The 13,288-nt window shown below is 39.6% G+C and overlaps 1 protein-coding gene across 3 annotated transcripts in view; it reads right to left on the reverse strand.

The window, feature by feature from the left end:
- lmf1 (lipase maturation factor 1) overlaps window positions 1-13,288 on the reverse strand; it is a 523,997-nt gene that overhangs the window by 13,242 nt on the left and 497,467 nt on the right. For all 3 annotated transcript variants that reach the window (XM_072268434.1, XM_072268435.1, XM_072268436.1), the window contains one exon: window positions 5,839-5,951. In XM_072268434.1, the coding sequence (XP_072124535.1) occupies window positions 5,839-5,951 (113 nt within the window). The remainder of the gene's footprint in view (window positions 1-5,838; window positions 5,952-13,288) is intronic.

The following is a 13,288-nucleotide window of genomic DNA, read 5'->3' on the forward strand; positions in this document are numbered from 1 at the left end:
ACTTCTGCTCCCATTTTAGTTTGTTCTAACTTGTGCAGAAACAGAATTATGCCTTGACTGCCCTACAGCAAGGTTTGTGGTTCTCAGAGGAATGGTATTTTAATAATATCTCAATTGCAGTCAAGTTTCAAAATGAACTTTAAAGAATATCACAGTCATAATTGAGAGAAATGGACTCTGCCCAATAAATCATGGGTACATCCCTCTCCACCATTGGCAGTACCTACAGGAGGCAATGCGTTAAGAAAGCAACATCTATTGCGCAAGTTCCCCAATATTTGGGCCATTCCATCGTGCAGGAGATACAGAAACCTGAAGTCCCACACCACCAGGCTCAAAATCAGCTTCAACCATTCAGTTCTTGAACAAAGTGGCACAATCCTTATCACCAGGCAACACTATGACCACTTTGATCACTTTACACTAAAATGGACAGTTTTTTTATTGTAATTTAGTTCTTGCAAAAATGATACTTAAGGTTTTTTGTGAATGCTGATAATATGGTGCCATATGCCTGTGATACTGCTACAAGAATGTTTTCATTGAACATGTGCATATATGTACTTGTGCATAAGACAATAAACTCAACTTTGATTTTGACTGTTTATTTTGGAAGAGGTGAAATACATCCAATGCTTAAAGAGTTAAAACCTTTAACCCATTAATTACTGATCATACGGTTTTATTACAATAACTGGCTGTAAAAATTGCAAGATATCTTGGATCAAGATTTGTATAGAAGTCTTGCTTGGTTAAATACAGATTAATTACTGAAGAACAACTTTAAAAACATCTTGATCAACATTGTTTTTAAAATTTTCAGTACCCTTCTGAAAAAACACCAAAAAAGGCAGAAATTATTCCGAAAAGTTAGATCAATTTTTTAAAGAGTGGTTAATTACCTGGGAAAAGAAAACTTACAGAAGAAAAATGCAACATAAACTAAAAAAACACGTGGCTATATTTGTAACGTTATGCTTACTGCTTAAGACTCCCGACAGCTGGAATTAATTCCAGAGGGTAGCAGCTGCTCCTGAACAGCAGCTGGGAAGTTTTGGAGGGAAAACCTAATCATGTCTTGTGTCAGGATTAATGGTCCAACAGGAAGTTGGACACTCAAGAGCAAAACTGAGCAAAGCAGGGTTTTACATCTTCTCTACTTACGTGTAGTTACTGTAAGTCCAAACGCCCCCGACAAAAAGTTGTATCCTCTTTATCTTTATGTCTGGTTTTTAAATTACTGCACGTATGCTCCAACAACTGCTATTGCTTCAAGCTACTCTTATGAGGATTATTTCAACATTGCTTTATGCTTTTTTTAAAATATATAATGTAACCACAAATCATTTGTTCAAATTTAGTCTGTGACTTATGTCATGGGGATGTTGGCTATTTTGCTTTGCTGTTCATATTTTTTTCCTTCAGTCTCTCTTCAGCAAATGTTCCTGGCTAACAGAAAAAACAAGTAACCACATTAAAAAATAAATAAAAGAAAAGAAAAAAGAAGGTAAGTAGGTGTAAAATAGAAAAGGGAGGGGGAAAAGGGAAGAACAAAAAGGAACGAAAAACAAATAAGAAAGTAATGAGGAGAAAAAAGAATGCCTTTCATGATCTCAAAATGATCGGCTCTTCAACAACTCTGTTTTGAAAGCACTGCTGTAATAAGGAAATACAGAGGTAAATTAGCATACAGTGATTCCAACAAAAGCAATGTTAGATGACGAGGAATTAATGCCTACTGTATATCTTTCTCTTCTTCAAAAAGAGGTATGGAATGTTGTATATTTAGCAAGGAAATTTTCACCTTTCATCGGAAAATTTGCATTTAGTCAATGCACCACAAGGTGTTCAGCTGTTTTATCAACCTAGGTGTTTGTGCACAGGTCTCTGGGAGGCCTTGAAAGCAAACAGAATCAAGGTCAGTATTTCACATTTAGGACAACATATCCTATTCGAATGCTCCCATTTCCCCATCCTTCATTTGTTATTCTCACTTCAGCATATCCTATTAGCCCAGTTTACACAGAAGTAGTAATGGTGTCAAATGGTTATTCGACAAGGCCCAAGAGCTGGAATCAGCACTGGCAGCATACCTCTGTAAGTTAGAGCTGAGGTCAGTCTTCACAACACAGATTACAGTTGAAACTTCCTCTCTCCACCATCATTGTATCCACATGAGAGACTGGCTCAAGAAAACAACAACCATCATCAAAGATCTCTACATTCTCGTTCATGCCATTTTCTCACAGCTACTGTTGGGCAGGTGGTAGAAAAACCTGAAGTCCTGCACCACCAGGTGCAAGAACAGCTACTTCTCTTCAATCATTTAATTCTTGAACAAACCAGTACAACCCTAATCATTACAGTTCAGCAACACAAGGACCACTTTCATCACTATACTAAAATGGACTTTGATTTTTATTTCATAATTGGTGATATTCAGAACAAAAAAAACAAGTTTTCACAGAATTTTTTTCTGGTAAAAATTGTGTACAATTTATGTCTAGAACATATAAGATAGAACAATGCAACACAATAAGGCATTTCAGCCCACGATGTTGTGCCAAACTTTTAACCTACTTTTAAGATTGATCTAACCCTTCCCTCCTACATAATCCTCCATTTTTCTATCATCCATGAGCCTAACTAAGAGTTTCTTAAATGCCCTTAAAGTATCTGTTCAACACACCTACCAATCTCTGTGTAAAGAATTTACCTCTGACAAACCCTCTAAACTTTCCTCCAATCACCTTAAAATTATGTCCTCTCGTATTAGTCATTTTTGCCCTGGGAAAATGATTGTTGGCTATCCGCTCTATCTATGCCTCTTATCTTGTAGACATTTATCAAATCGCCACTCATCCTGCAGTGGTCAAAAGGGAAAAGCCCTAGCTTGGTCAAAAATGCCCTCTAGTCCAGAAGCATTCTGGGAAATATCCTCTGTACCCTCTCCAAAGCTTCCATATTCTTCCTATAATGAGGTGAAGGGTGTATGGGGTGTGAGGGAGGGGTAGCACCTCTGGTGGGGGAACATATGGCGTCCTTTTCAAGGCGGTTAGTCCACCTTTGGTCCCCAACTGGCACTCAGCTCTCACCTGTGGCTCCCTGTAACTGTGTGCATGTGACAGCGGCCACACTCCGGGCAACGGCTTCAACAAGCCGGCTAAACCAGCTGAGGGTAGTCGACGGGTCTCAAACCCTCGGTGAGATAAAGAGTTGTCTATCCCAGCATGTGAAGACAGACTCCGGCAGATTGAGCGGACGAGACCATTGGAAGGTCCAACGGTCAAGAAGGCAGTCTCTGCAAGCGTCGTGGAACGTGCAGAGCACAACAAGGCACAGAAGACATCCTGGTCATCCACTGCGCCTAGTCCCATCTCCAGCCGTCTCGACTCTGTCTTGCCACTGAATCCAGATGAGAATTGGGAAGAGAGAGTGAAGCTGACGCTGCGTAACTCCCCCTCACTTAAATCCAAATCAAGCACTAGTCTCGATACCATCATGGTGTCAAGGTCTTCATCGACGATGACAATGGACGAACAACATAATGAGGTGACCAGAATTGAACACAATATTCCAAGTGTGAGCTAACCACGGTTTTATAAAGCAACAATATTACGTCATGGCTCTTGATCTCAATCCCCTGGGTAATAAGGGCCCACACCTATACACCACCTTCATAACCCTATCAAGTTGCATGGCAAATTTGAGAGATCTATGGACATGGACCCCAAGGTCCCTCTGTTCCGCCACACTGCTAAGAACCCTGCCATTAATTGTGTATTCTCCCTTGAAATTTGACCTTCCAAAATGAATCACTTTTTCCAGGTTGAACTCCAGATGCCATTTCTCGGCCCAGTCCTGCATCCTGTCAATATTGCAACCTACAACAACCATCCACACTATTCACAACTCCACTGGCCTTTTTGTCATGTGTAACCTTACTAATCCACCCTTCCACTTCCTTATCCAATTCAATTCTAAAAATCACGAAGTCAGGAGTCCCAGAGTGGATCCCTGCAGGTCATTGACCTCCAGGCAGAATATTCTTCATTTACCACCACCCCCTGTCTTCTGTGGGCAAGCCAATTTTGTATCCACACAGCCAAGTCATACCTCCTGACTTTCTGAATGAACCTACCATGAGAAACCTTACCAAAACATCTTTCTAAAATCCATTATACACCACATCCACTGTTCTACCTTCATCAATGTGCTTTGTCATATCCTCAAAGAATTCACATGGGCTCGTGAAGTACGATTTGCCCCTCACAAAGCCATACTGACTACCAACTCTAACTATGTTTCTCCAAATACTTGTAAATCCTGTCTCTAGGAACCACCTCCAATAAGTTGCTCACCACAGAAGTAAGGTCTACAATTCCCAGGGTTATCTCTAGTCACATTCTTGAACAAAGGAGTAACATTTGCCACTTTCCAATCATCTAGTACTATTCCTGTTGCCAGTGAGGATCCAGGGATCATCACCAAGGGGTAATCCGCTGATATTCCATCTGTTTTTCTTGTGAATGCTTCTTATATTATGCTATGTTCATGTGATGCTTCCGTAAGTAAGTATTTCATTGCACTTGTACATATGACTATTAACTTGACTTAGACTTTGAAACTTTAGGTCTTCCTGGCTTGCATAGTTTTGCAAATCACTAGTATAACTCACTGAAGTACCAGATGTGTGCCAATGGTGCCAGTCAACAAACACAACCACTGTTGATTGGTGAAATTAGTGCCATGAGCACTGTTATTATTAAACAGCTTAACTTCTTTTTTTAAATTAGTTACTTCAAGTTCCTTAAGAACAGAAATATTACAGCTACAAATTCGTATATTAAATGGACATAGAATAATTTGACACTGTATCATGTACCTTAAAATATTAGAATGACTCGGGTCAGAAACACAAACCGTAAAGCATGTTCAATAATCCTTCAGCAACATCAGCGAATGTCGTGTCTGGCCTTTCACTTTCACTCATTCACTAAATAAACAAACCATGGGCATATAGTCATTTTTGGGTGCTTTTTCTGTGTGGTATCATCTTACCTTTTTTTTTTACACTGGGAAATGAATCCCCTGAATATAAATATTAAAGTTATTTAACAACCTGTTTATACACTTCATTCTCATTCGACGGTCTCCCTATGGAGTATGTTGGCTCCATGTTGCCGGTGTTATTAGGCCCAGTCTAATTACAGATCAATTTGGCTTTTATACCCATTCTCTGTATCCCACATGGAACTTTAGCAAACACCCAGGCCCAGTCTGTAAGTAAAAGCATAAAATGTCCTAGCTGTTACCTTTTATTAAAAAAAACTTAGCTGGTGTGCATCACAACAGATGAAGTAATGATCAACTCTTAAAAATACCGTTACTGAGTGAATTGCAATCCACAGCACTGTATGGACACACAAGGGACTAAAGATTCTAGAATCTGGAGCAAAGAGTCCTGATGTAGGGTCATGATTTAAAATGTTAACAGTTCTTCGCCCCCATGGATACTGCTTGATCCACTGAGTTCTTCCAACAGACTGTTGCCATAACATTATATCATTTGCATGCACATATAAATCAGGAAGAGTAGTCTAGATCTCGGAAATCCTTGCCTAACAGCTCTACACAAACTAAATTGAGTGTTTCAAGATGGAAACTCACTACCATCTTCGTAGGGACAATAAATGTTTGCTCTGCTTGCAAAACCCACAATCAAAGTTTGAATTTTTAAAGAAAGCCAAATGAGAGATTAACAGATTACAACGAGGAGACATTTCACCATCAAATCAACACAAAATGATGGAAGGAAGCAGGGTTAGGACTTCTCACCTTGGTGGTCCTCGATCTTGAAATGGGTTGTATTCTATTAGTGACATTACAAGGCTATCATTCATCAGAAGTCGCCCAGCCAAATGGATTAACCATTCATTTTGTTCATAGGTCTGGAAAAATAATAGAGACAAAAGAGAATTTATTAATACAGACTTTGGGCCAAACCGACCTAACACCTCCTCTTGTGGCTCAATTTAATTCTGTGCAACACCTTATGCAGCACACAAACACAACCTGTTGTTGATGACCGATACCCAGGACTGTGTTTTAATGTTGTAGGAATGTGCACCTAGAAATTGGATTCCATGGTATTAGTTTGCTAACCCCATGACACTGAAAATGAGTTGTAGACAGAGTGGAATGCAATTGTAACTGTTTCAGGGTCGCATTGTGGCACTCAAAAATTCAGCTGGGCACTGTTAAGCAAAAAGTGCCCTTGTACTCTGAAACACTTTCTGCATTAGAATGGAATCACATTACTGTCTTTTCAAACGCAAACACGAGGAATTCTGCAGATCCTGGAAATTCAAGCAACACACATCAAAGTTGCTGGTGAACACAGCAGGCCAGGCAGCATCTCTAGGAAGAGGTACAGTTGACGTTTCGGGCCGAGTCCTGATGAAGGGTCTCGGCCCGAAACATCGACTGTACCTCTTCCTAGAGATGCTACCTGGCCTGCTGCGTTCACCAGCAACTTTGATGTGTGTTGCATTGTCTTTTCAAAGCTTCTTTTATAGCTTTGGCGAGAGGAAGCTTGGATGTACTGTGCTCGGACCTTCACCATTGGACACTGCAGGGATAATGTCAGACATCCCACCCTGCAAAAACTCATTTCGGGGAGGTAGCACCATCAATTTGCGGGAGACTCCCGGAACTTCCAGGATAAGTGGGATGTCCGCAATAGAGTAGCTCCTTAGCAGCTAGCCAGCTAGTTTAAATAACGTTAGCTATGCTAATGAACGAATGACACCTGCTAAACTCACCTCAACATGCCTTTTACAGTCTTAACCCACCATGGGCAATAGAAAAGTCACTGTTGCAAACAGTGCAGCGAGCAACACTGTCATTATTTTTGACCCCTATTAGGAAGGGGTACACTTTAGTGTAGTCTGGGGTGACGTACGCTTTATATTTTCTTTTTTTGGAACACTCTGCCATGGCGCATGCTCTCTCTCAAAAAAAATCAATTTCCGGGGTATTGTATATAATTTGCGGGCATCAGGGAACCATTATTAATATGCGGGAGACTCCCAGGAGAGGTGGGATGTCTGTAATGTGCATTTCTAGTACAGTGCAAGACAAGAATTATCATCAATTAAATCCTTTATTTATCCTACAAATTTATCCTTCCCAAACTCTACTTGCATTGCACTAATGTCTACACAGCACCTTCTCCAATTTCCTGATTTTCTTCAATGTATCTGCAAGTTCCCTGAAACTCAAGTCTCTAACATCCAAACTGTTGAGGCCCATCATGGAGGACTTGATCTCAGCAGTGTCTCCTCTCCCAGTAACCAGTAGCCTGTAGCCTACATGTCAGCCTGATTTTCAGCATGACCTCAACCCATCCTACCCCTATTTTGACAGCTCCTCTATATCTCTCATCACCTTGACCACAACATGAAGCACCACAGTTCCACTTTTGTCTCATGATAATAAAAATCTTGGGTTAGGGTAAAATTTTTATTTGACTGTTAATAATCATCGAACTGCATCACAAAGAGACTGCTTGGTTTCTGAATGGCTATGTTAACTAAAGCATCATGAGTGTAAGAGTGCAGAGCAGCCAATAAAGAGGCGGGGGCTCTACTGCATTAGGTGTGTTACGTTGGCCATTGAGGAGGGTGGAAAGAAGAAACAGCTTCAGCAACATGCTGAAACATATTGGACAGCCATGAACAAACTGGTGAATCAGCATCACTGGTTCCTATAGTCAGCTTCAGCAAAAACTCTTTGATTGTGATTTACTGAAGAATTATATAAACATATATGCCACCAAATAACATAAATGTTCTACTTTATTTAGAGATAGAGCACAGTAACAGGCTCTTCTGGTCCAAAGAGGTTGCGTCCCCCAATTATACCCATGTGACCAATTAATCTACTAACTCGTACATCTTTGGGATGTGGGAGGAAACCAGAGCACTGGAGAAAATACATTTGGTCACAGGGGATAACATACAAACTCCTTGCGAACAGTGGTGGAATTAAACCCAGGTCACTGGCGCTTAATAACATTATAAAAACTTCTATAGTTGTACCGTCGAGAGCATTCTGACAGGCTGCATCACTGTCTGGTGCGGAGGGGCTACTGCACAGAACCGAAAGAAGCTGCAGAAGGTTGTAAATCTAGTCAGCTCCATCTTGGGCACTAGCCTACAAAGTACCCAGGATATTTTTAGGGAGCGGTGTCTCAGAAAGACAGCGTCCATTATTAAGGACCTCCAGCACCCAGGGCATGCCCTTTTCTCACTGTTGTCATCAGGTAGGAGATACAGAAGCCTGACGGCACTCAGCGATTCAGGAACAACTTCTTCCCCATCTCACTTTTCTTAATATATAGTATCTCTGTTTTTGCACATTTTTAAAAATCTATTCAATATATGTAATTGATTTACTTGTTTATTTATTATTATGTTTTATTTTTTTCTCTCTCTCTGCTAGATTATGTATTGCATTGAACTGCTGCTGCTAAGTTAACAAATTTCACGTCACATGTCGGTGATAAGAAACCTGATTCTGATTCCGATATTAACTGCCGTTGGATCTCAGAGATTTTCTGGTCCCTAGGTTCTTTCAGGAGTCCAAGGATGAGTGAAACTTTGTTTCTTCATGACAAAAGAATAATGATTCAAAGCAGATGAAAGATACCACAGAAAAAGGTGACTTAGAAAAATCTATCACCCTTCTAGGTCAGATAAGACAAATTCCATAGATAAGAGAATCCAATCAAAGACTGTACAATCATAGCATGTGTGTAATGTACTAACACTTTAGCCAACTAAAAATGAAAAGGTGACAAACCGTTATGTAACTACTATACCGCATTTCTGCCCATAAGTGGGGACAAAACACCACATATTGTAAAAAATATATGAATTTGTTAAAAATACAAGTTGTGTCAGTAAAAAAGAAACTACAGTTTTAGTCTTCAACAAATACCTTACAAAAAGCATAAAAAACCGATTCCAACATTGCTATGCTACCATTGGATAGAGACCTTTACGTGATATTAACCAGAGTAACTCAAGTCCATTTTGCTATCAAATCTATTTAATGAATTTGATGATCTGGTAAAAGAACATTTAAAAGCTGGTAAAACAAAACATATGAGTTCTTCCAACTGCACAGGATTGGGAGTGGTTGAAGCAAAGACACCAGAAGTGGAGAAATAATCGGAATCAACGACAACAAACTTCTTTATTACAAAGAGTGAACCAGCAAACTCTGACAATTTGCAAGATTGTTTTTGATGATTAATCAACACCATCCAAGCTGCAGATGTAGTTCAAAGACCCAGTGGTGTTTTGCTTGTAGGCTCAATCCCAGCATTTTAAAGGTAAAAACTTTTAAGAATTATCAGATAGATGATAATAGTCTTTTTCAATCCTGATACAGTCTTGACCCAAAATGTCAACTATCCCTTTGCTCTAAATTAAGTATAACTTATGTTAATTTGTTTATATTAACGTATGTTTGTCCTGTTTGCAATGTGCAAAAAGCTAATTTTCATGTAATGGCACCATATGCATGTATATATATATATGTACATGCCTATGACAATAAATTGGCCTTCACAGATGCTGCCTGGCCCACAGAGTTCCCCGAGCAGCTTTGTTTTTGCTCCAGATTGTGTATCTAGCCTTTTCTCAGTGTTCCAATAATAAAATGAACACTCCTAGTGGTGCCATATTTTATAGGAAGGATGCCTGCAGAAAGATTGTAGAAACTCACCATGACTGGAATACTTTCCATAGAGGATTAGTTTATCTACAAACTCTAGAGATGATGTAGTATTGCAGCAGCTTGAATCTGCAATGTTTTAAACTTGCCAAGCTAATTACATGAACGCTCATGTGTTGATTATCAAAAAAACTAATAACCATATGAGCTCCAGGAACTTCAACATTATAGTTAATATCATGATTTTAATATTAAGTGCTGAAACGTACATTAAGATTGATGAAAGCTGAATCTGGAGAGCGAACAAACTATTATTCAGGGTTGGGGAATGATCTCAGTCTTTAATGTTGCTTCACTGATTAAAAACATTTGTTTAAGGATTGTATAAAAATATGAATTGGAGTAACAATGTTGAAATATCAATAATAAAAAGTTATGACTAATCTAGCAGTTGAAGTCTTTCCAGTAAACCCAATCTCTGATTCACTTGAGATGAAGAGCAAGCAGCAAATGGACAAAGGAATAGAAAGATGTGTTGATGGAACTGGATGGAAGGAGGTTAGGCTATAAGCGTCCCTCTATTCAACTTGAATGATTAGTTTGGCCAAATAAGTTGAGTAATATGATACTGTGTGCTTTGTACCAGAAACATATATTTCTCCTGTTCCTGCAAGAAAGAGGCAAGATATGAATGAGGGTAGAGAAATGGAGGAGAGAGAGATGGTGTGTAGGAATGTGCATGTCTGTGTGTGAGAATCATTCTGTGAGAAAGTAAGAGAGGAGGGTGGGGCTAGTAATAACAAAGAAGAGTGAGACAGAGAGACAAAAGATGGCAAGAGGAAAGATGATGGTAATACCCAAGAAAAGGAGTCTGCACTGGCCAAGTGACTCTGAGATTATATTCTGATATAATCTCCACATTTTCAACTGTTGGTTTCCAGAGTTATCACTGTCTGTGCTCCCAAAATCCCCCAATCATATTCTTTTTCTTATCGGATCAATCAGTGATGTTTCAATTTTGTTGGCTAAAGGTCATCTGACTCCGCTGTGTCAGTTTCTCAGTTGACATGGTCCAAGGCACCGCAAAGCAGTATCAGTATTGCTTTAAGGCACCCCCTTCAGCCTTGTGACCTAGGTAATGTATTTTGTTCTGTGCAACTCGGACTGGTTCAAACCAGTTCAGCCAAACACTGGGCCCAGACAACCAGATAATAGATTGTTCCTTCTACAAATTATGTTGGCATAAAACATCCCAATCAACTGAGGCAATAGGGATTGCTGGTCTCCTCAAAGTAATTACCAAGCAGTACTGACTGCTTCCATAAGTGCAAGAATAATAGCAGAAGAAGAGCAATGGAAGTAAGAATGGAAATGAGAAAGGAGATTGATATATTATCAGGGAAAGCAGCCTTATTACATTTCCATAAGATTTAACCTTTTATTTAAGAGAGAAGTTTTCGTATTGTGAGCACTGATGACATTAGTGAAGACCTGCCATGAAAAGCTACTGTCATCAGAGCTATGTGGAGCCAGTGATAAGTAGCAGAAATGATAGAAATACTGAAATAAATGTATCAGCTATTGTTTAGAGGACAGCACATTTGCTCAATGTCAGAATGTTTTTGGAGACATCAGAAAGGCTGCAGATGCTGCCTGACCTTCGGGGTTCCGCCACCATTTTGTGTGTTGCTTCAGAAAGTTAATGGTCCCTTTTCAGAGGACATGAGCACAACATTTAAGCTGACATGGTGTCAGATTTTTAAAAAATAAGTTGAAGTAGCACAGGAGGATAAGAACAGGAATGACAACTCAAATTTGGGCATCAATAAGACTCCACTGACTATCAGCAGCAGAAAAGATGTACATCACCCCAATCTGTAACATCATGTCCTCACTCCATGATTACAATCAAATAGTGGATCAACCCTAGTTCAGTTCTGATGAAGGATCATCAACCTAAAATAGAAACTCTGCTTCTCTCTCCACAGCTGTCTTCTGCACTTCAGTTGATCTTTCATTGATCCTTTTACAGTTACTATTCTATAGATTTGCTGAGTATGCCTGCAGGAAAATGAAATCTCGGAGTTGTATTTAGTGACATAAATGTACTGTGGTGCTAGAAAGTTGGTGAGCCCTGTAGAATTTTCTCTATTTCTGCGTAAATATGACCTAAAGTGTGATCAGCTCTCCACGTTAAGTCCTAATACTAGACAAAGAGAATCTAATTAAATAAATAACACAAAAAACATTGTTCTTGTTCAATTATTTATTGAGAAAAATGATCCAATATTACATGCATTCGTTGGAAAAATTATGTGACCCTCTGGAGTAATGCCTTCTACAAAAGCTATTTGGCGTCAGGTGTTCTCGTCAATGAGATGAGATTGGAGGTGTGGGTTGTAAAGGTGCCCTGCCCTATGAAAAAGACACACAAAGTCAAGTTACTGACGAGCCTGCTCTTCTCAAGAAAGATCTGTTCATGTGCACCATGCCTTGATCAAAACAACTTTCGGAGGACCTTAGAAGATGAATCGTAGAGATGCATAAAGCTGGAAAGGCGACAAAAGCATTTCTAAAGACCTGAGTGTTCATCAGTCCACAGTAAGAGAAATCGTCTACAAATAGAGGAAACTCAGTACTGTTACTACTCTCTGTAGAAGTGGGCATCCTGCAAAGATCACACCAAGAGCACAATATGCAATGCTGAAGGAGGTGAAAAAGAACCCAAGGGTAACAGCTAAAGACCTGCAGAAATCTCTAGAACTTGCTAAAGTCTCTCTTCATGTGTCCACTATAAGAAAAACACTGAGCAGGAGTGGTGTGCATGGAGGGACACCATGGAAGAAACCATTGCTCTCCAAAAAAAATTTGCTGCATGTCTCAAGTTTGCAAAAGACCACCAAGATGTTCTACAACACTTCTGGGACAATGTTTTGTGGATAGATGAGATAAAAGTTAAACTTTTTGGCAGAAATGCACATTGCTATGTTTGGAGGAAAAAGCACACCAACACCAAAACCTCAACCAAACTATGAAGCATGTTGGAAGGGGCATCATAGTTTGGGGATGCCTTGCTGTCTCAGGGCCTGGACAGATTGCAATCATTGACAGAATAATGAATATTTTTCAAGAGAATGTCAGGGTAGCAGTCTGTCACCTGAAGCTTAATAGAAGTTGGATAAGGCAACAAGACAATGATCCAAAACACAAGAATAAATCAACAACAGAATGGTTTAAAAAGAAGAAATACATGTTTTGGAATGGCCAAGTCAAACTCCTGAACTTAATCCTATAGAAATGTTGTACAAGGACCTGAAGCAAGCAGTTCATGCAAGGAAACCCACCAACATCCCAGAGTTGAAGCAGTTTTGTAAGGAGGAATGGCCTAAAATTCCTCCAAGCCGATGTGCAGGACTGATCAACAGCTACCGGAAACATTTGGTTGAAGTTATTGCTGTACAAGTGGGGGGCACATCAGTTTCTGAAAGCAAAGGTTCACATACTTTATCCAGCAAATACTTGTAATATTGGATCATTTTCTCAA

This window comes from Mobula birostris, chromosome 9, assembly GCF_030028105.1.
Source record: "Mobula birostris isolate sMobBir1 chromosome 9, sMobBir1.hap1, whole genome shotgun sequence".
Classification (NCBI taxonomy): domain Eukaryota; kingdom Metazoa; phylum Chordata; class Chondrichthyes; order Myliobatiformes; family Myliobatidae; genus Mobula; species Mobula birostris.